The following is a 23,715-nucleotide window of genomic DNA, read 5'->3' as shown; positions in this document are numbered from 1 at the left end:
CTGGAAAGGCAACCACTTTGCAGTTAAGGCGAGAAGAAGACAAACCCAGAATCCTCTGGGAGACCCTATGCAGATCCTTTGTAGCCCATTGGCCTTTACCCTCTGACACTCATCCCCTGTATCCCTATAAAGCTAGCCCCCTGCCCCTGTGAGGGCAGAGAGAGGCTCACCCCTGGCCTCCCCTTTGCCGAACTAATAAAGCTGCCTCATGTGGAACAGCTACACGAGCCTCTCGTCTCTCTCCCTGGTCTGGCCTGGAGGCTGCCCTGCAGAGCTGAGCTGGAATCCCGAGCTGACAATCACTAAAGAGCTGACAGCTTCTGCACGGGCCCTCCTAGCCAGCAGCTGAGGGAAGACACCGGGCCTCGGGAAGACAGTCTCTTTTTGGGACCATCTCTCCGGACCGGTCACAGCTTCCTCGGTCAGAGCTACTGACCCCTCACCAGCGGTTTTTATTTTACAGAAATTAGACTAAGGAATTATTATCGACTACCCTTGTTTCCTGTGATTTTCAGAGGGTGCTTAGCACTCATGCCATGGCTTCCAGAGTATGCAGATAAAGCCTCAATTAATTACATCAAATGCAGTTTCAAGTACATCCTTTAAAATATCAAACCAGAAAGGCTTATGGCCTATGCTTCCATTATTTTCACTAGCACTAGATGCCCAAGGGAAAAAGATTATATATACATATGTAGAGAGATGTAAATATATAAGCGAACTGTTAATGTGAGGAAACTCTCAAACACATATTTCAAACATAGAGTTGAAGGAATCTTAGCCACTTTCGCCAGCATTCCCAATTAGGTAACTTCATCCAAACTTTCCTTTTGCATTTTCAGTGTGGAGAAATGTTTCTTTTTATTTATTTTTTTTCTGAATGTGTCCAGTTACTTTAATGGCACGGTTTCTTGCTCATTTTATTCTCATTTTGTCTTTAATCTTCCTCTTGTTATTGAGAAAAATACCATTTATATTACTTAATGGTAACTGAAGATTGCCAAAAACTCACCAGCAAGAATTTTTTTCCTTATGGAACTGTAACAGCTATCCCACAAGATGGAACAGCTAATAAATTAATTTGGTTCCCAGTTATAATAAAGATTGTTAATAGGAATACTTGCTAGAAAGGACACCCATACAGGGTGGCATGTAGGCTGAGTGCTTTCTGAAAGAACAGTTGTGAGGAACTGCTGTTTGCTGCTTCAAGCAAGGTCTCTGAGCACTCTGCCTGCAAAAAGCAAATTGTTGGTCTAGTAATTAAAAAGGTCATGGACTAGTGAATTCATGTTGGATTTCACCTAAGGTTGGTTGATACAAGCTTTCTGCTGTTGCCAGAATGAACAAATCCTAAATGATAAGTACAAAAAAGGGGAAGTAGTAAAACTGGTTTTCTAAGACTGAACCACAAAAAAATATATAGAACAGCAGCTGAGTTCTTTTCTAACTGCCAAGTATTGCTACACTACAGAACCTTTAAAGAGCTGCTTTTTTCTTGACTTGATCTGATATGTCTGTAGCAATGCCTCAACAATAATAATTGAAGTGTATCAGCAATTCAGAGAGGATCACTTGAAGCTCTCTTGTTGCTAGACTTGGCATTTATACAACTATAACTTTAGTATTTATTTCTGCTTTACTGAAATTACAAAAAGATGACCAAAATATTCAGGTTATTACATTCTTATATTCTTATATAATATAGAAAGAATTGGAAAGAATATAGAAAATAATTTTATGCCAGTGCATTCAAATATTTATAGATTGAACAAAGTAGTTAAAGTGCTTGCTTCAGCTAATAAAAGATTAACAATTGCAAAAATGGGTTGATTGGATTTTTTGGTTTTGATTTTTTTTTAATAAAAGGAACTAGGTATCCTAGCAGAGTGAAGAGTTACAATAATGTGATTGTTAAGAACCACTTGGTATAGCTTAGTAACTCATTTAGTAAACTGGGAGTACAAATGCCTTATTCCCACCTGAGTGGAGAAGGAATACTGTGTTGTTGAGAACATTATATTTTTAGGGAAGAGTAAGTGCACATTCTTCTCAGGAAGAAAAAAGGAAACATGGTAGGGGAAGCTAAAATTCACTGGAATTATTCCACAAAGTGACTCAAGAACTCTGTCTTACTTGAATGCTGCAGAAAAAGCAATGCATTCCACATGATAGTCTTGCAGGCTCTCCAGACAGTCCCCAGTAACAGCTGCTTGCCAGAAGACAGACAGGAAAATTATTCTGTTAACATGTTTACTTGGATGTTCCATATTCAGACTCATACATCGGCAGTTTTCCCTATTATCTTCTGTAGCTGCAGTTAGTCTCAACTTTGGATGTTGCCTGCCTCTAACATGCAATTTGCAGCATGGTTGCACACATTTCCATGCTCTGGGGCAATGGAAATCTAGGAAACTCCTGAATATTGACACCACACTCTTCCTATTTTAGCTCTTTGTAATGCCACTGCCTCTTCTTTGTAATGTCTCTGTCCCTGTATGCTGAAAGATGAGTCAACAAGGCAAATGTCCAGCCTGGATGGGCAAGGAGCTTTTGAAGGAACTAAGGAATAAAAAGAGGATGTATCGTCTTTGGAAGGAGGGTCAGGTATCTCAGGAAATACTTAAGGGGGTTGCTAGGGCATGTAGAAAAAAATTAGAGAGGCCAAAGCTCAGTTAGAACTTAATTTGGCAACTTTTGTGAAGAATAATAAAAAATGTTTTTACAAATATATTAATGGCAAATGGAAGGGTAAGAACAACCTTGGTTCTCTACTGGATGCAGGAGGGAATTCAGTGACCACAGATGGGGAGAAGGCAGAGGTGTTTAACGCCTTCTTTGTCTCGGTCTTCATTGGAAAGACGTTTTGTCCTCAGGACAACTGTCCTCCTGGGCTGGTAGATAGTGTTAGGGAGCAGGATGGTCCCCCTGTTATCCAGGAGGAAGCAGTCAGAGAACTGCTGAGCCATCTGGATGTTCATAAATCTATGGGACCAGATGGGATCCATCCCAGGGTGATGAGGGAGCTGGCAGATGAGCTTGCGAAGCCACTCTCCATTGTTTATCAACAGTCCTGGCTCACTGGTGACGTTCCAGATGACTGGAAGCTGGCCAACATGACACCCATTCACAAGAAGGGTAGGAAGGAGGATCCTGGAAATTATAGGCCAGTCAGCCTGACCTCGGTACCTGGCAAGGTAATGGAGCAGTTTATTTTGAGTGCCATTACACCGCACTTATAGGATGGCCAGGGGATCAGACCCAGCCAGCATGGGTTTAGGAGGGGTAGGTTGTGTTTGACCAACCTGATCTCCTTTTATGACCATGTGACTTGCCTGGTGGATGCGGGAAAGGCTGTGGATGTTATCTATTTGGAGTTCAGCAAGGCCTTTGACACTGTCTCCCACAGCACACTCCTGGAAAAGCTGGTAGCCCACGGCTTGGACAGAAGCACTCTTTGCTGGGTTAAGAACTGGCTGGATGGCCGGGCACAGAGAGTGGTGGAGAATGGTGCTGCATCCAGCTGGTGGCCAGTCACTGGTGGTGTCCCTCAGGGATCTGTGCTGGGGCCAGTTTTGTTTAATATTTTTATTGATGACATGGATGAGGGTATTGAGTCTTTCATTAGTAAATTTGCAGGTGACACTAACCTGGGAGCATGTGTTGATCTGTTGGAAGGTAGGAAGGCTCTGCAAAGAGACCTGGAACGGTTGGATAGATGGGCAGAGTCCAGTAAGATGAAGTTTAACAAGCCCAAGTACCGAGTCCTGCATTTTGGCCACAATAACATCCTGCAACGTTATAGGCTGGGGGCGGTGTGGCTGGACAGTACCCAGGCAGAAAGGACCCTGGGGGTGGTCGACAGCCGGCTGAACATGAGCCAGCAGTGTGCCCTGGTGGCCAAGAAGGCAAACGGCATCCTGGCCTGTATCAGGAATGGTGTGGCCAGCAGGACCAGGGAAGTCATTCTTCCCCTGTACTTGGCACTGGTGAGATCACCCCTCGAGTGCTGTGTCCAGTTCTGGGCTCCTCAGTTCAGGAAGGACGTTGAGACACTTGAATGTGTCCAAAGGAGGGCAACAAGGCTGGTGAAGGACTTGGAACACAAGCCCTATGAGGAATAGCTGAGGGAGCTCAGGTTGTTTAGCCTGGAGAAAAGAAGACTCAGAGGTGACCTTATCACTCTCTACAACAACCTGAAAGGTGGTTGTTGTCAGGTGGGGGTTGGTCTCTTTTTCCAGGCAACAACTGACAGAACAAGAGGACACAGTCTTAAGCTGCACCAAGGGAAATTTAGGTTGGATGTTAGGAAAAAGTTTTTCACTGAAAGAGTGATAAAGTTCTGTAACTGTCTGCCCGGGGAGGTGGAGGAGTCACTGTCCCTGGATGTGTTTAAAAAAAGACTGGATGTGGCACTCAGTGTTTCGTTGAGGTGGTGTTAGGGCATGCGTTGAACTTGGTGATCTTGAAGGTCTCTTCCAACCTGGTGATTCTGTGTGTGATTCTGTGTGATTCTTTGTACTGCCTGAAAGCTGGCTTGATCTAATGACTGTCTTAGGAACATTTTGTTTTGTGGACCAAAGCAGCATACTTCCGGCATTTCTACTTCAACAAAATGACTTTTTATTTCCCACTTCACCACGACATCTCAATGACTGGTTCAGGACAGAGAAGCAAAAATGGGATCCCCAAAGTGCTAGTCCTTTATTTGTATTTGACAAATATAGCTGTTTAGAGGTCCAGGTGCAATTTCCCAGCCTAGAAACTTAAAAGATATGAAGGAATGGCTTCTCTTGATAAGATTTGCTTTGAGCATAATAAGAGTGCCCATCCTGCCTTTCTCTTTTCATTTGAGTACATACCCATTGGCAAGGCTGGAGAGTGGTAGGGAAGAAAGTAAGAAAGCACAAGCCAAATAAAAACTGAAAGCAGTTAAACTTTATAATCTTGCATTGACAATTCCAACTATTGTCCCACAGTTCCACAAGTTTGAAAAAACTACAAAATACTTTAATTATTAGAAAAACATCCTATAACTCACAGAAGCAAAATGTTTATGGATTGAAGGTCAATAAAGAGTTTCATTGCACAGGTAACAATGACTGGCCTATAACCAGCATAGCATTTTGGACAAAAACTGTACTATGTGCTCTATTTTATCTCAGCAAAAGCTCTTTCTAGGGTGAAGAATAAGTAAAAAATAATTTATTGGAAGAGTCTTGTTCCAAAGAGTAAAAGGATCATTCTGGTTTGTTTGTGCCATTCAAGCACTAATTACTTGAACTCCTTTGTCTGTATTACTCCTGGTAAGATAACTTCTACAGGGGTCTTTCTAAAGCTTCCACAACAGTCAGTTAAATTAGCTGCCAGAACAAAGCTGACTGGACAATCTCAGCAGTTTTGTTTGTTTACAAACTGAACAGCCATCAGGCTTCTGAAAAACTCATCGAAATGCTTTAAGGGGTACTGTAACTTATTTGGAATATCCAGATCTAAGGCTTAGATCTTAAATTACTTGTCCAGCATGGAAAAACAGAGATAAAGTTGTAGCTGATAAAAGAGACTCTAATCTTATTTTAAGTACAGAATACAAGCCAGTTACTGGTCACTGGAAACTAGAAACACTTCCTGTATTAAAAAAGTTACATGAGAAGCACAAAATAATGGCCTATGGTGACATGGTGTGTTGCTTAGATAGGCATTTATGTACACTTATGTTTAGGTTGCTGCTCTCAGAATATATGAATGGTATAGCAATGATGACAGCAGTTGCTGAGTACCACATGTCCAATACCAGCAGGAATCCACTGCTGCCTCTTCAAAATAATCTGTGAATCTTTGTCTGTTTTGTAGGTCTTATTTTGCCTGTCTATTTTGTAGGTTCTTCCAGGTCTGAAGTCACAGTTATCCTGTGGGGTATGCCCAGCCCCCGCCCTGGAGGGATGTCTGCTGAGATAAGGAGATTGAGCAATCTCCCAGCAGGACCCCCTCTGGGAAGGCAGCTACTCTTCAGTTAAGGTGAGAAGAAGACAAACCCAGAATCCTCTGGGAGACCCTATGCAGATCCTTTGTAGCCCACTGGCCTTTACCCTCTGACACTCATCCCCTGTGTATCCCTATAAAGCTAGCCCCCTGCCCCTGTAAGGGCAGAGAGCAGCTTGTCCCTGGCCTCCCCTTTGCTGGAGTACGGACCAACAATAAAGCTGCCTCGTGTGGAACAGCTACACGAGCCTCTCATCTCTCCCTGGTCTGGCCTGGAGGCTGCCCTGCAGAGCTGAGCTGGAATCACGAGCTGACAATCACTGAAGAGCTGACAGCTTCTGCACGGGCCCTCCTAGCCAGCAGCTGAGGGAAGACACCGGGCCTCGGGAAGGCGATTCCTTTCGGGACCATCTCTCCGGACTGGTCACAGCTTCCTTGGTCAGAGCTACTGACCCCTCACCAGCTGTCATATTATCCTACATCTGACAATGCAGCAAACCAAAGAAAGAAGTGCATGTTAGATCATGTCCCAACAGAACTGCTAAGAGGGAACACACACTGATAGAGTTGGTAATGTATGGAAAAATACCATTGTCTCTAGGAGACAGAGGCTCTGGAAAAGAATAGAGATTATGAACTGCTGTAGAAGCTATCCACAGTAATGGTTAACAAAAGCAGGTGTTCATTGATCCAAGAGACTTGAAAGCCCCATACAGGATAGTTCATTTTTATGCCAGTGGAAGTTTATTTTCCAAACAAATTATAAAGTGCGTCATTCAGCCCTCAGCAGTCAGCTGTATCATGTTGAGTTCCCACCCCCAGGTAAACATGAAATCCACTCGGACATCATAGCTGTGCTAAGGATTGCTTCTGATTCTGTACCAATCTGACATTTGCAGCAGGTGGGCAAGAAGAGGTGGAAGAACAGGAAACGTGGAGAAGTACAGGCCAGAGTTATTAATGGTGCTGCCTGAAATCTCTTCTGCTTTACAGATGTTCCATACAGAACATTTCACTTTGTCTAACAATTTATTTTGCACTTTGCTCTGGTTTGGTTTATTTAACAATCTCTAAGCTTTAGAATGTCTTCAATTCTATTTTTTTTTTAAAAATTGTTCATCGTTATTTGGTAAAACTAGGCTTCCTTTTCAGTTCAATAAAATTTTGTGTTTGCTCTTGTTATTTGCTGCTTTAACAGGGTAAACCAGTTTGAGCTATAGGAATTCATGAAAGTCTTCCAAGAGATATAGTTTTAGGTTAAGTAAAATCTGCTTGAGTAGAAGATTCCTAAATGGGGCTGTTGGGATACTGGATGTAATCAAAGCTTGTTAAAATCAGTGGGAACTGGAAGCATTTTGCAATTGGGAAATTTAAGTTCATAGGAGGTAAACTAAAATAAGTATTTATGTCAGTTTTTAGGCTTTACAGAGACAAAAGCAATTTTACTAGACCACCCCATGTAACTGGAAAGAATGGACACATTTTGGGGCCTGTGAATCCTTTCTTACGGAATTTCATGTAAAAATTTTGAAATTCCCCGTATGGAACTAATATGTACCATGAAACTGATGCTTTGCAATCTGTAACATTTCAACATAAATATGAAGGTTTTACAATACTCTTTAAGGAAATACTAAGTTTTTTTTAAAGACATCAAAGATTATAAGGTTGTTTAAAAGACAATGAAGAAAGGATTCTGGATGAGTAGAGGAAAAGATATTTTTACAGGTAAAAATATCCTCAATTTGATCAAGTAGAAACACTATTCTGTTTAACGCACATGATATTTTTTGTGCATAAGCAGGCAGATCTACGGCTTTATTATATGCTGGTTTGCACAGAAAACTTTCATTTAAGAATCAATAGAAAACTTAGTAAAATTTTAATGACCATAATATTGAGATGACCTGTGTGCCTCATAAGCTAATGACAACCTGGCACCCTTGCAAGTTTATGCACAAGTGCATTCATCAGATGATTCAAGGCTTAGATCTTCTGTTAGATGCTGTGACTCGTGACATTTAACTATTTCAGTGTTCTAGTTATCATTGTGAGTAGAATGAGCAACCAGTTAAATCCTGAGGGCAGGTCACAACAAATCCATGCAAATTAAAGTTAAATATCTTTATACAAGTGATGTTCAAGTCAAGCTTTTCTTTAAAATGTCAGCATCTATTTTTAGGAGATTAAAGAGAATAATGAAGAAATATATTTGCATCCCTCTCCAATCTGGCTTGGTCTTCCTGTGTCTATGTAGATATTTCCAACACTTTAGTCAGTATGGTGTTTGAATCGGCAGTATTCTGCTGGAACTATTTTAAGTTTCATAAAACTATTTCCTTTCACTTTCTAGGCCTCAATACAAGTGTGAGATACCAGAGAGCTCAAATGTTAGCCAGAGTAAATAGTATTTTTTTCACTCAATCAGTTAATGAACTTCTAATTCATATGTAATTCAACACTACGTATATTTTAAAAATAAGCTAATCAAATACCAGAAAAGTAGTGTTGAATATATGTTTGGACATATCCTCCTACTACATCTGACAGCCTTCAGAGCCAGGTGAATGACACCAAAGCAAAAAGTAACTGCATTATTTGACCAAACTGGTCTAATCTATCATGTTATATTTTTGGCAGGTTGCCTATTGTCTCTTTTGCAATTCTCTTTTATTTCCCTCTGTTTTCCTCTCTAACTTCCCTGCAATGGGCCTTTCCATACCTATTGGAATTGTCTAAATTTTAACGCATTCCCTTTCTTTGCTAGTGGATATTTGATACATTTGTGCTATTCAACAGAACAAAGTCCACATCCTCCTGCCTACTTAGGCCAGACTCCACATATGAAACTGGTTAGTATCTGTTCTATATTTGCAGCACTCAATTAAACCAGTGGGAAGGGGGAGATCATGATGGCAGGACTATGCTCCAGGTACAGTACATCAGTGTCTTTAAGCGCGCTCCTCCTTCTCTGCATTTTCTGTATGCGTTTCACCATAGCAGCGTTCCTGCGTTATCTCTAAGTGCTTATGGCTGTGGTGGCTTATCTTTATGTCGGGTCTGTGAACTCCCCAACCTCCACAAGAGCCTCTCGCACAAAGCCCGCGACCATCAGCTCCCTTCCTCGGCTGCCGGGGGGGGAGCGCATTGGGGCTGCCACCATGGCAGGGGACAGGCTGCCACAGAAAATTCTTTCCTAAGGCGGAGTTCTGAAGGCGACGGGACGCTCGGAGACCGCAGGGCGAGGGGCACGGAGTGCCGCCCCGCTGCCGCCCTGCTCCCGCCCCTGCTGCGCCCGTCCCGTCCCCGCCGGGCCCGAGCCCGCGCCCGAGCCCCACCCCGCCCGGCCGCCGGCTCGCCCCTCCTTCGCGGCGCTCGCTGCCGCGCACGGGGCTCGAAAGATGGAGGACTACGGGCGATTCTTGGCGCTGCTCGCCTCGACGTTGCTGGTTGGGTTCGTGTCGGTCATCCTCTCCCTCGTCTGGGTTTTCCACTACCGCGAGGGGTTGAGCTGGGACGGCAGCCAGGGGGAATTCAACTGGCACCCCGTCCTCGTCATCACGGGCTTCGTCTTCATCCAGGGCATCGGTGCGTCGGGGGCCCGGGTCGGCACGGAGCGGGTGGCGCGGGGCTGCGGGGGAGCCGGGGCTGCCTGGGGCCGGGGCGGCGGGGCGCGGGAGGCTCCGGGCGGAGCCGCCGGCGCGGCCCGCGGCCGGTGGCGGGTGACAGCGGGAGCGCAGCAGTCGGTCCGCGGTTTAGGAAAGCCAGCACTCCCGGAAAAGGGACAAAGAGTTCCTTGTAATAAGCCAAAATTGCTACATATGGGGTTTGGGTTTTTTCGGGGTTTTTTCTGCAAGCACTTGTTTATTCTGGCCTGGGGATTGCCGTGGATTTTGAGTAAGGCTTGCGAGGTGTGTTTTTGCTACGCAGCTGGAATTTATGCAAGTTGAAAATCGAAATGCCAGAAATGCTGCCCTAGGAAAGTTTTTCTTTTGGCTCTCTTCCATGTCCCAAGAGGAGAAAGGAAATTCAGTACCACAGAAGCCTGATCCAGGAACGGGGTTTTTGCCAGAGAAAATGTAGCACCATAAGCACTATTAAAATGCAGTTCTTCAGCCTAGACTTAGCATTAATTGTTTTGTAAAGTATATCTCTTAAATTAATCATTTGTTCTGTTGCTTAAATAACATAATAACATACAAATACTAAGATACAGGGTTGCTTCTTTTTATTTCCTTTTTTTTTTTAAAGTGATTTTTTTTAAGAGTGTATGAACTTTGGATTCCACAGAATTCAGCTGTGGACTAACATTTTCCCATTACACTTCCAACCAGTCAAAAGGCTGGAAGATGCCGAAGGCTGTCTAGTTCTGGCTATGAAGGGAATGTTGTGATTTGACCATACACTGTAAGATTTTGTTTTCCAGTGGGAGTGGGGCTGTTCTCAGCCTTCTTGTAGCTTCAAGCTGCAAACTACTATTGAGCAATAAACCACATTTTGAAGTTGTTTTACATAATATTGCTCAATAGGAAGTGTAATTCCATGCTATAAATAAGCAATGAAAACCACCTGTTGACTTCGCTAAGATCAATACTACTTAATGTGCTCAACATATTGGTTTTTTATACACGCATAGAACTTACAAAGAAAATAGGGAGAGGTTTTCTGCAGCTTTTTCCTACGTATTTTCTTTTTATTTTTTCCTCTGAAACTCAGTTTTTTACCTGTGTCATAGAGAAAGGAGGTTGCCTCAAGCCCTGTATAGGTAAGGACATAAGTAAAGTAAATGGAAGTTTACCATCGCTAAGAAACCACACATATACAAGGAATTCACTAAAAAGAGAGCATCATTTAGGCAGGAAATCCTATTACATAATAGGAAAAGCACAGTTGGAGACTGAATGAGCATTGTAGTAAATCAGATGAAATATCAACAGATAAGATACCACTGTGAACCTGATTCAAATTTGGCTGACAGAAGTCTGCCACTGAATTCAAAGCAAATTGGATGAGACTGGGAAATCAGATATCTCTTTGGACACATACAAGAAAAATCAGTCTTTAAGTAGTTGAAAGTAGAAAGGTGTACCTAAAAAAGCTTGGTTAAATTTTTGTAGAGGACTTTAAATAATAACTAAACCAGTTGTTTCTTGAGTTTATTAGCCTATACAAAGGATGGAAATGTTGTGTTGTTGGTCTGTAGGGAGTAGAAGGGATGACTATAATACAATGAGCATACTGGGAAGTAGATGTGCCCCAATAAAAGTGTGGTATATATCTTGTCAATCAAATGGCAAAGCTGTAGGCATGTTAATATTAATACTTATTATTTGTGGATCAGCATCTATTGGTAGATTATACCTGACAAAACACTGTCAGTGCACAGTAATTGTCCTCGAGATTTCCTATACTTAAGGCAGGAAAAACATAGGTAATAAAACTCTGTGTGTATATTAGTACAGCAGCATTTTGGAAAATAGTAAGAAAAAAACATGGGGAAAAAGTGAGTTTTAAGAAGAGCTTGAAGGAATAGTAGTGTGATAAAATGTGTTAAATAAGTAAATGAGGAAATCTGTCTTATTTACATGTGCAAATGTTGCAGTGTCTGTAGACTCAGGGCATGATTCAAAGGTGTATTTTCATCATGGTTTGTGTTTGACCTGCAAATGATAATGTTTGGTTCTCTCTCAAAGGACTAATTAAGAAACCCATCAAGATATAATGTGGTATAAATTATTTTTAAGAATTTCCAATTACTCACCTAATAAAAGAACATTTTTTTTTCTACAGAGATGTAAAAATCTCTGTTGCAGACTGAGGAGCAGCATGGTGGCTTTTGGGGTTGTGGAAGATTGAATAAAGAGTGAGTCAGAACAAGCAGGGTGGGGTAGTCCTTGTCTCCTACCCTCAGATCAGACTTCTACTGCTTAGAAGTCATATGTAAGTTCTATACAATAAAGTTGTAAGTTGACTATAAATCTTGGAAGGTGCTTGGAAAATTAATATTCCTCTCATATATGATTCATAAATATCCTATAAACTGTATTTTAAACAGGCTTAAAACATGAAGCTGTAGTCTAACAGCAGCAGTATATCAATAAAGGAATATGACATGCATGTTAACTAAGAGAGATTACACAGAAAAGAGAAGAAAAAATCCAGGTCAGCCACATCACCATGTGGTGTTACAGAATCAATTAAATTTCATTTGTTTGGATTAAATTATCTAAGTGGGTGAGACAGTCTAACAGCTCACCATGTCTGAAATACTTCAAATACTTCTACTTTTTTCCTCTACTTCTCCTTTCAGCTTTCTTCTTGACTCAGACTTCACCTTCCTACCCATTTGTTTGTGCCAGCTCCGGCCACTGTCAGATGCATAAACTGAATTAACTCAACTAGCAGAAAATTATCAAATACACCCCCACACCCACCCCAAGTACCTTTCTTTCTCAAATAGAAAGCTGAATCGCTTGCACAAAGGGTCTCTGAACCACCACAGATGGGAGAAGGGAGATGATGGACAATGTGCAAGAGCAAAGAGAAGGAGTGCAAATCTATTTTAAAGTAAGCATAGTCTTTCATCTTGAAATAACAGATAAAGCTTTCTCTGAGTTATCTGACATGCGATTACTTTTGCTTCAAACATAAAATATTTCTTCAAAGGAAAAACAGATAAATGCTGGAGTTCCTAACATCCAAGGAGCTGCAGAATTCTCAAGAACTGGAAGGGTAAATTACTGGTGACCTGTAAGGGTCTCATCACAGGCAACTTTTGAAGACGCCACTCTCTTGATGAGCTTAATTGAGTCCCTTTGAAATCATAAATCAGCATTTCTCCATTCTGGTGTTGAAGTTATTTCCAAAGAACCTTGTGGGCATTCAGAACTTCCCAGAAGTAAACAACAGGATCAGCCAAGAAGGGACAGAAGAGGAAAACAGGAGGAGGGAAGAGGAACGTTCCTTTCTGACAGCTGTGAGGTGCTGTGCAGTGCAGCTCCAGTGCACTCACAGAGCCATTCTGTGTACCTTCTAAGGTGGAAGGCATCTCATAAGCAATCCATCACACTTCCCTACAACATGTGAAGCGCATGCCAGAAATACTAGGAAGCTAACTCTAGAATTTTGCCCTGTACATTTGTTAAAGGACAGATGTCCCATGCCATATAAAGATATTGCAAGAAAACTGTGCCTTATGTGATGTGTTTTAAAATCATAGTTCAAAACCGGAGTAAGATCTGAGTCAAAAAGCTCAGTCTGGGGTGCCTAGGCTGTGAAATCTCTTAACAATACTAGAGATGCTCTACCTTGATAAAATTCTTCACAAGGCTGCTTTACCATGTCACCACTAAACATTCTAACTGGGTATGTGCTTTTAACCCGGGCTGTTTTAGTCTTGACAAGAAATTAAACATCACATCTGAGTAAGTTTTTAAGAGTTTGTACCACTGAAAGGTGAATCTTCCTTCTCTCCCCTTTGTTCCCCAGATTGTCTTCTTTCTTCCTGCAGGTCAGAAAAGCACCAGTTATGAGAAAGGCAGGGAGAAGCACACAGAAGTGGTGATAGGGAAATGGAACTGTTTTTTCACAGTAATAATTCTGCTGAAGTTGCAAGGTGTAACTTCACACAAAAAAAAAAGAGGATTAAACCAAACTGTAACATCATGCATATGTCCTGGGCTGTGGCATGTAACATGGTAATGGATGGTATTAACAACTGGCCAAACCATTAGTCTGTTATTCTTTGGTTTCCGATTGTAATGTTTATGGGAAGCAGTTTAGAAAGTTCAAGGCCCAGAGATCTGAGACTGTGGACAAGTGACTAAGGACTTTGATAGTGATTTTGGAAGTTACATCAGCTAGATGACAAGAAAAAAACCCTTGACCCTCTGAGATCAAAGACTGAAAACTGAGACCAGGACCTATGCTCATCAAGTTTTCTTCATACAGAGTCCAGTACTCTGCTGTACTTTGAATAAATTATTGACAATACTGTGGGACATATGGTAGGGAAGATTTACTGGAATATCCTCATGGGACGTTGTGGCCTGTTTGGGGCCTTTTGATACATCTGCTTTACAAAATCAGGAGTCATTATCATTAGTACCAAGTTGATTAATAATAGTCTCATGCAGGATATTACTGGCAGACAGCTGAACATGAGCCGGTGTGTGCCCAGGTGGCCAAGACCAACAAAATCTTGGCCTGTATCAGAAATAGTGTGGCCAGCAGGAGCAGGGAAGTCATTCTTCCCCCGTACTTGGTACTGGTGAGGCTGCACTTCAAATCTTGTGTCCAGTTCTCGGTCCTTCAGTACAAGATAGACACTGAGGTGCTGGAGTGTGTCCAGAGAAGGGAAACGAAGCTGGTGAAGGGCGTGGAGCACAAGTCCTATGAGGAGCAGCTGGGAGAGCTGGAGTTGTTTAGATGGGAGAAAAGGAGGCTCAGGGGGCCCTTATCATTCTCTACAACTGCCTGAAAGGAGGTTGTAGCAAGTGGCGATTGATCTCATCTCCCAAGTAACAAGTGATAGAACAAGAGGAAATGGCCTCCAGTTGCACCAGGGGAGGTTAAGCTTGGATACTTGCAAAAATTTCTTCACTGAAACGGTGGTCAGGTATTGAAACAGAAAAGTGATGGAATCACCGTCCCTGGAAGTGTTCAAAAAACATGTAAATGTGGTGCTCAGGACACGGTTTAGTGTGGACGTGGCAGTGATAGGTTAGTGGTCAAACTCGATTATCTGAGAGGTATTTTCTAACCTCAGTGATTCTAGGATTCTGTGATTCCAACATTATCACGTAATGTCACTTTGGGGAACTGTTGGAGGTGATAAGCTTGGTGTGCTGAATCATATTTATGTAATAGATTGCTTTAAGACAGTCAAACCATTTTAAAAACAAGGTTTCTATCTTCCTGATTTTGTAGGATTTACTACTGTTGCTTTTTGTAGTAGAAAGGCAAGAACAGCCGAAGTGCTGTATATATTTAAATATCCTAAGGAACGCCTTCATTCCAGTATTATATTTTCACACAGTATGTAAGAGCATACATTGATTTAAAATCTGATCATAGTATGGAAATCTGACTTGTAAACTGTTTTCTTTGTGAATTATTTAGTGTAGTACTGTATTTATTGAAATGCATCCAAGTTTAAAAAAAGTGTGAACAGAACTTGGAAAGAATTTGTAATTTATTACTACTATTCATCAGAACATGCAGAGAGAATATTTTATTTATTTTCCATAATCGATGCTTTTTGCCTAAAATGCAAGGGTTACGGAGAAGTAATGAATAAGGTGCATGAGAATCAATTAAGTAAATTTCTAATTTTTGCATTTATCAGATAATACTTTTCTATTTCTTAATGGTTGGAACAGGTTTTTTTTAAAAAAACCTATATAAATTATTATTCCTTTGTTTTATTATACCTAATTATATATAAAATTTTCACTGTAATTTCATAAGCAGAAGCCTTAAATTAGGATGTGATGAATCACTGAGTGGAGCTCAGACTTTTTGCTTGGGCAAGACATTATAGATGGGGGCATTAGTCTTTATTGGTTAAATTATCAGTTGTCCTCATAAATATTTGTCCCCTGTTATCTGAATATACTTATGTGCTGTCACACATTCAGAATTACTACCTAGTTTGTAATCGGATGTACCTGGAGCTTCAGTGATCTAATCTGGTCTGTTTGTGTCCCCTGTGGAAAGCACCTGGGTCATATGACAGACAGGGGACAGTTGTGGCAGGATAGGGGCAGTGAGGATCTTGGAGAAAACTTGGCAAGAAGCAGCTCTAGGTTAAGTTATTCTTATGGACCATCCGCAGTTAGATCAATGGATATTATTGTTTTGTTCAGACTGGACAAAATACTGTCTGCTAGAGTTATTAATTCAAGTATAGGCAAAACTTCCCTACATTCATCTAACAGTGATGGAAGACTTGTATTTGTCAAATGCTTTTGTCTCTTAAGTGTCAGATTATGATTCCCTTATGCTGAAGAGCATTTTCCCATTCAAAGTACTCCTATTGATATCAATGCAATAGACAGTCATATAAGTATCTATGCAATTAGAGAATAGCATTATCCAAAGTTGGCAAAGACAATAAATATTGTAAAATAATTCTACACACTTTCTCAACAAATTATCTTCTCAACATAAGAATCAGGCTATATTGCTCCAATCTGACTAGTAGCAGAAAAATCAAAATCCTATGCCAAATCCCTGTTAGATCAATTTAATGACTGAGGAAAATATGATATCAAGTTGTTTACTGGTTTGTTTTGGTTTTTTTTTTTGAAACACACTTAAGTTTCTGGAAGTGTTTTTTAATCAGGAAAAAATCCCTTAAAAGCTATATTTAAGCCTCAGTTGTATATTTAGAATATGCTATGCTATGTGTATGAGAAAAAGCCTTTCAATAGACATTTTGAGAAGATTAAAGGTTGGATTTTACTGTAATTTACAATGTAACTATGTGAATTTTGCATAATTATTAACATCTGAGGGAAGTTACCCTATAAGGCATAAAATTTTGTTTCTCTTCTTTCTTCAGCTATTATTGTGTACAGATTGCCCTGGACCTGGAAGTGCAGCAAACTCTTAATGAAGTTCATACATGCTGGATTAAATACCATAGCTATGATTCTTGCAATTGTTTCTATGGTAGCCGTGTTTGAATTCCACAATGCCAAGAACATTCCTAACATGTACAGTCTGCACAGCTGGATTGGGCTGACTGCTGTTATATTTTATTCTCTCCAGGTCAGAATCTAACTGTATTTATAAACAGGTTGTAAATTTGAAGAAAGTTTTGAGTAATTCAGGCACAATAGGCTCTCACAAGTACATTGTAACTACTGGGATAGCCATTTTACACTCTGATTTGGCAAATTAGCATGTAAACGTACAAATACTGGATCACTGACTCTGAAGAAAAATGCATTTTTAAGCATATTTTATTTATTTGCTGGGATAACGGCCATTAATTTACAATACAGTTACACAATAGTGTGATTCTAAGCTCTATTAACTCCTGAACTTACAGCAAGTTATTTGGTTTGTTGGCAGCATATTTAAATATAGTTAGAGCATTTATTAAGGAAGTCTTCAATGAAGCAACAGCTTTTCTTTTTTTTTTTTTTCTTTTTCCAGCTATCATAAATTTAAGTAGTCACTTCTTGGCCTCAAGACTTTTGTTAATCAGCAGAACAAGTGCATCAGGGAGCAGTAGAGATGTAAAGGATCTGACACATCTGAATGAGCTACTACTGGCTAACCAGTTTTCCTGAATCAGCAAAACTCTGATAGATGTTCCAGGGCATGCTTTAAACTGCTCCTCTTGGCAGAGAATTAGCATTATTGTAATGTAAAATGAGCTAACTTAGTACGTTTTGCATTTGGCAAAGAAGAGCAACCATGCCCTGAAATTTACAGAACACATACAGATGCTTCTGTGTATACATTCTGAACTCCCTAAATTGTGTTATTACACTATGGAAATTTATTTTGTTACTTCAAATATTTTTTTTCCAAAACATTAAAAAAGACTTAATTATCTATGATCAAGCACAGAAAATCCTCAGCTAAGGGATTTGGGTTCTGGACTTTATCCTTCACTGCTCAGGCTAGGAGGTACAGGAAATAATGTTGAAATAGTGGTTTTAACACTTGGAAAAAAAGAAAGCATATTGCAGCATTGTTGAGTATATTCTCTATAGCTGAGCAAATTAATAAGAATGAATATGAATTAATAAGAAAGAACAATGTTAAGATATTCTTTGTCCTAGTAATGCAGCTATTTCAAGGAAGTCTGTGCTGCCACTACACTGAGTATCAGTATCTTTTCTAATGGTTAAATGAAGAATTGCAAGTAAGATCTTAGTTCTACTTTTCATTTTGCTACTATAAACATGACCAATGGCACTTAATGCCTTGCCTGTCACATCAAAAGATCCTTGGTGTTCCTTCCTCCAGTCTGGGATGTAGTTCTCCAGTCAGACTGATGTTTGTTAAGTGACTGAGCACTACTAAAAATAATCATAAACTAGTATCTTCGTTAATAGAGAAGATGTTTGGCACTTACCAGAAGTGGCATGTCAGTCCTACGCTCACATAATACTCTGCCTACAGGAACAATATTGTAACTATACTGTATTTAAGTCAAATGTAGGTTAATACAGTATAGCACACTGACATAAATTTAAGAATAGGGCAAAAATGTAAAATGAGACTGTCTCTTGGAAAACGATGTCTCTGGACAGAAGTACTCAAAAATTACATGAAGCTCCAAATGAGTTCTCACAATGCTGTGACAGCAGGAAAAAGATGGCATTAGTGAAACTAATATGAAGTATTATGGAATAATTTTTTTAAAATATAAACGAATTATCAGAAAAATTAAAAGCAACAAACCCAAAGAAACTCTGGAAAAGTAATTTGAGAGCTGGAAAAGCTATCTTCCAGTGTAATACTTAAAAAACTCCAACCGTTCAGCAGATCTAAGATTAAGAGACTATTTGATTATGGTGTACTAAAAAGCTTCCCAGGTAGAAAATACCAGGGTCTCTAATACATCATGGAAAGACAAAACAAGGACTAAGACTGGAAGTTAAAGCAAGATGAATACAAACTCATGCCCTGTGTCTAATTTAGCAGCAGGGGCAAGTAACAGTAGAACAAACTAAAGACAGGATGCAACCTCAATATGACTGGGCAAGCCTGTGACTGCAACCATGGGACATGATGGGTTATTTTCCATCACAAAATTAGTGCTAATGGGAGGACTAATGTCCCCTGAATAACTTGATGCCACCCATACATGTCTCACTCTGTAAATGCCATGTGATTGATATCTTGAAAGACCATCCTCCTTCTAAAGATAGGCACTTGAATTTAACTGAAATTGTTACAAGGTAAAATTATTTAATCCATTTAAGTCAGAAGGTTAGACTGACTTCTGATGTTCCTTTATGTGCAAATCTGTAACAGGAGCAGAGAACAGGACTTGAAGAGACTGTAAAAGTGCAGCTCCTCACACCTTTACTATACTAGCGAATTAGTGACACTGAAAACTTAGTTTGGCTGGAGTTTTAGCATTATCAGTAAGTTTGGACACTGATATTAAGTAGGATGATTTATAAAATATTGAATGTCTGCTTCCCAAGTGCTAATCCAGAATTTTGTTTTGGTTTTGACAGGAAACACATTCAAAAATAGAAATGCCAATTCTTTTCAAATTTTTACCTGAATATATCTCAGAATGGAATTTTTATGATTATTTTTATTCTGCTTGAGAAGTGCAGTTTGTTTTCCATCTAGCTTTAACTATAAATCTGTTTCGGTTTTAGCTTCTCTTGGGTTTCGCTGTGTTTCTGCTCCCTTTTGCTCCAGTTCACCTTCGAGTAGTTCTCATGCCAATACATATTTATTCGGGTCTTACCATCTTTGCAACCGTGATTGCAACAGCTCTCATGGGAATCACAGAAAAGCTTATATTTTCATTGTAAGTATTTGTTTCCACTTGTTTATTAAGGTTATTCATTGTAAACTATACTTCCATTTGCCCAGAATAATAAGCATCCAGTGTTGGGACACTGTTTTGTTTGTATTAAAATGACCTACCTAGTAGGAGACTGCTGCTTTTAGACCAGGATTGTTTTTAAAACAATCTTTTCTGACCTTTTCTTTCTTTTTCCCTTTCAAAGGAAAAATCCTGCATACAGTGCATCCCCACCAGAAGCAACTTTGGTCAACTGTCTTGGTCTTTTGCTTGTCATATTTGGTTCACTTGTTTTATGGATGGCAAGCAGGCCCCATTGGAAGCGCCCCCCAGCAGAGAATGCTAAAATTCTGAGGCTCAATGCAGCGACTCCTGAAGGCACACAAGTGGAATCCACAATGACAGACAGTAGTAATGCAGATAAATCTGATCTGAGGATCAATACTGAAGCAGCCAGAAAACAAAACATCAATTTTGATGAAGCAGGACAAAGATCAACTATGTAAGAAAATACACAGAATAAAAGTACTATTATACTGCCAAATTTCCCCTGGTGAGGGTCCTTCTAATTTAGTGACATTGATATATAAGTAGGTTGGGGGTTCATTTTTAGTATGGCTTGCTGAAAAATACTCAAGTTTTCTGCATAGGGATTTAAATTCCTGTAAGTCCCAAACATATATTGGTCCATGCCTAGTCCTCATTTAAAAAACAAGAGCATGAATGACATCACATAATGGGAAAATCACATAATCGGAAACTGTTTTCCATCTCACTTCTTAATTTAATGCTTATATCTCTAATAGTCATGAAAAATTTAACAAGATTCAAACTAGATTTTGCTCTTGAGTGATTTTTCAGGTTATGAATCAGACATGAAGTATACCAAACAGAATAATTTAGTTTGTCACACATGAATTTCCTGGTAGTTTTCACTTTTTTAAAGCTCTGATTTCTCTAGTTGATTAACCCCCTCACCAGCTGCTATGTTCTATGGGATTTGAGGTCATTCAGCACTTTACAGAGTTGCTCCATAAAATGTTTATTCTAAAATTTTTAATTAAAAAATAAGGAAATTAAATGTTTGCTTGATATCTTCATAAAATGTTATGTTTCCCTTAGAAACTTCTGGGGTTTTTTGGTTTTATTTTTTTAAAATCAGAATGTATTTGTTGACTTTTTAACAAATTCTACCAAATATATTGTATGCAGACAACATTTGGCTTTGAATTATGTGCAATTATTACTGAAATCTAAGGAAATTTAAAGACATCCAAATGCAGAATTTGTCTTATTTGAAAAGCTATAGAAACACACTTAGAAAAAATTAACACTTAGTTTAAGTCTTCCTTTTATCCCAGAGGCAGCATTTTACTACCTTTATTTGATTGCACAGTTCTGTTGATTTGTGGTACTAGACTACAAATTAGGAGGTTAGAAACCAGAAAAATCTCCTATCAGTCTCACAGAAAAAAAAATAAGCTTGAAGTGAGAAATGCTTTCTCTAAGACACAGGTGAGCTTTGCTGTTTTAATAAAATGCTACCTGTTAACTGAAAGCCAGTTTGGGTATCTTCACACCTGACATCAAAAGCATTATTTTCATATGCATGAAGACATGCTTTAGTCTATAAGCAATCTATATAAACTCGATGACTTTTTAATTTGAAATTACAGTGTTAAATAATGCCATTTTCTCTAAGTAACGAAGAGTCCCTACTGGCACTTTACTTTTATAGCTCTTTCTAATAATTAAAGTATTAATGTATTATGCTCATTCATTAATTTCACAGATACAAACAATATTTATACTTCTACTACTATAGAAGAATAATTTTAGTAGATTATTTGGACTGCACATGTCCAAAACGATGAACCATTCTATTATAATCTCTTGTAAAAGCTTCAGAGCCCACTAGAAATCTAAATTTACCACTGTTCATGTTGGAATATACATAGTTTCAGACAGCATGTAATTTCCTATTTTTTAAATACTACATAAGTTTTTATCTTCTTCAGCTTTTAAAAACATTTTAATACATTACCCTTCAACAAATACACCATTTTTGTAGTTCACAAACTATTTTGGACAAGAGTTACTCTTAAGTCTTCTCTGACAAGAAGCACCTCAGTTCCTGTGATTTGATTTGTAATAATATTTTATTATTTGGTGAATTCAGTACAGAAAGCTAGCATAGTAAAATACTTCAAAAACTTTTCTGCTGTACCATTCGGGACTCCAGGACTACATCCCAGAGTTCTATGTTTTCACTTGTTGAGGATGACTGGGACCAACCTCACATTGGTATATTTTTTCACTGTAGAAAATATCTACGTTTAATGTACAATTCAGGTATGACAGAAGGAATACTAAACTAAACTACTAAACTATTGTGTGAGCATTCCTCCAGTCCCACTATATGCAGTGAATCAAACAGTGAAGCCTGACAGGGGAAGTGAATAAATGAGCTCACTTGTAGTAATTTACTATGCAGCTTTCTATACTGCACTCACACAGGCCAACAGCATTTGAAATTGTTATGCACTGGCCTGTTACTCTGTCTCATCCACCTGAGAAAATGAGCTCCCTCAATTCTTGCATAGTACTAGGTCACATAATAAAAGCACGTGTTTGTATGGAAGGTAGTCAGTTGCCTAGGGATTGTTCTGGAAGAAACTAACTGTACAGTGTACTGGAAAAGAACACAAAATCTATGACTTCTTTTGTTACAGCACTGAGTTGAACGTATTGAAATGAACAGCTTCTAGGTGACTGGTTCTATATACTGTTAAAGTTAAGCTATAATAACCAGTATGCCCTCTGTTTTCCATTGTATTCCATGTACTGTTCAAGGGGAATGATACTTGAAAAAAGAATGATGGCATTTCTTTACTTCTCTATTCTCAAAATCAAGGATTAGCAACCTTTTGAGGGGAGCCTCACAGAACATAATTTTGTTTTTAAACTTAGAGGTTAAACATGATGGTAAAAACTCAGTGGAAGCTGGAAGATTCCATTTGGGGAATTTATAATCAGTGATATCTCATGTGCATGAACGGTGGGATTCTGGCTGCTGGTCTTTGGAAGGTCCCCATGAGATGCAGTAGCTGTGCGCTCCTGAACCTTGATCAGTCTTGGTGAGTGCAATTTAAAACTGACAAAACATACTGTAGACTTTTGGCTTAATTCTAAACTGACTAGAAAGACCTCTAAGTATCCTTGCAAAAAATGAGGTTAGTTTAAGTGCTAAATAAAAATACATAAGTATTTGGAGAGTAATAGTCCTAAACCTACTTCTCAAAGTGGCCTTCCGTTAACTTTCCTTTCATGCAAATTTTCTTACCTGTATTTATGAGTAACATAAATACGGTAGTAACATAGGAAATAAAAAAGTGTATTTTCAAAGATACAAATGGGAGGTAGAACTCTAGCTTTTTCATCAGTATTTTTCTGCATGTTTGGAAATCATCTACGTGGTCGTTTTTACAGGAACATGATTGTAGAACTTACGTTCCAGGTTTGGATTCTTATAGAAAAACAGGAAGTTACAAAACTTAACATTGAATCTGCTATCTTTTTAAGAGGCCTGGGAAAAAAAATACTATCTTTACATGCTGTCATGCAGTACTATGCACAGAAGCAGAAGACTTTTTTTTCCAACATTAATGAAACTGAGAAATGATGGTGCAAATTTGGTTTTAAAATTGAATGTAATTACATGTGTACTTCTTACTACATGTAACCAAGAATATTGCATATGATATTGTAAATATGAATTACTTGTTTACATGGATATTTTATTGAGTGACTAAAAGATATTGCCAAATATTTTCTATTTCAGAAGTCTCTTTTTTTCGCTTTTATTTCAGAAAATTCCTTCCTCTGTTTCTAACTGTTCAAAAGAATTTTAAAAATTATTTTATTATCCAAGGTACTTATTAGTAGATGAGAGAAAATATTTAATTACAATGTCTGTTTTCCTTATTCTTTTTTTATATGTTAATAAAAATGATTTTTTGAGCTTATGATACTACTGAGTACAGATTTTTCTTATGGTACTAAAATATAACTTTCTAAATTTGGATAAAGATCAAATTATTCCTAAATTACTTTTTGAAAACAGGAGGACAGTTGTACAAAGTTTCTTAAAATATGTCTTAATTTCAACTATTTATTATGATCTTTTTGATGACATTTATATCCTTTGTAGTCTTAGAAACATAATC

General features: G+C 38.9%; 1 protein-coding gene across 1 annotated transcript; it reads left to right on the top strand.

The window, feature by feature from the left end:
- Positions 1-9,315: 9,315 nt before the first annotated feature.
- On the top strand, positions 9,316-23,317 carry LOC125328732 (plasma membrane ascorbate-dependent reductase CYBRD1). Its single transcript, XM_048309807.1, has 4 exons — positions 9,316-9,567; positions 16,544-16,752; positions 19,338-19,492; positions 19,695-23,317. The coding sequence occupies exons 1-4, from the start codon at positions 9,381-9,383 to the stop codon at positions 19,993-19,995; spliced, it is 852 nt and encodes a 283-aa protein (XP_048165764.1). The 5' UTR covers positions 9,316-9,380; the 3' UTR covers positions 19,996-23,317.
- Positions 23,318-23,715: the final 398 nt, after the last annotated feature.

This window comes from Corvus hawaiiensis, chromosome 7 (genome assembly GCF_020740725.1).
Source record: "Corvus hawaiiensis isolate bCorHaw1 chromosome 7, bCorHaw1.pri.cur, whole genome shotgun sequence".
In the NCBI taxonomy this organism is placed as follows: domain Eukaryota; kingdom Metazoa; phylum Chordata; class Aves; order Passeriformes; family Corvidae; genus Corvus; species Corvus hawaiiensis.
The sequence above is the reverse complement of the archived record's forward strand: the minus strand, read 5'-3'. Positions and strand labels throughout refer to the sequence as shown.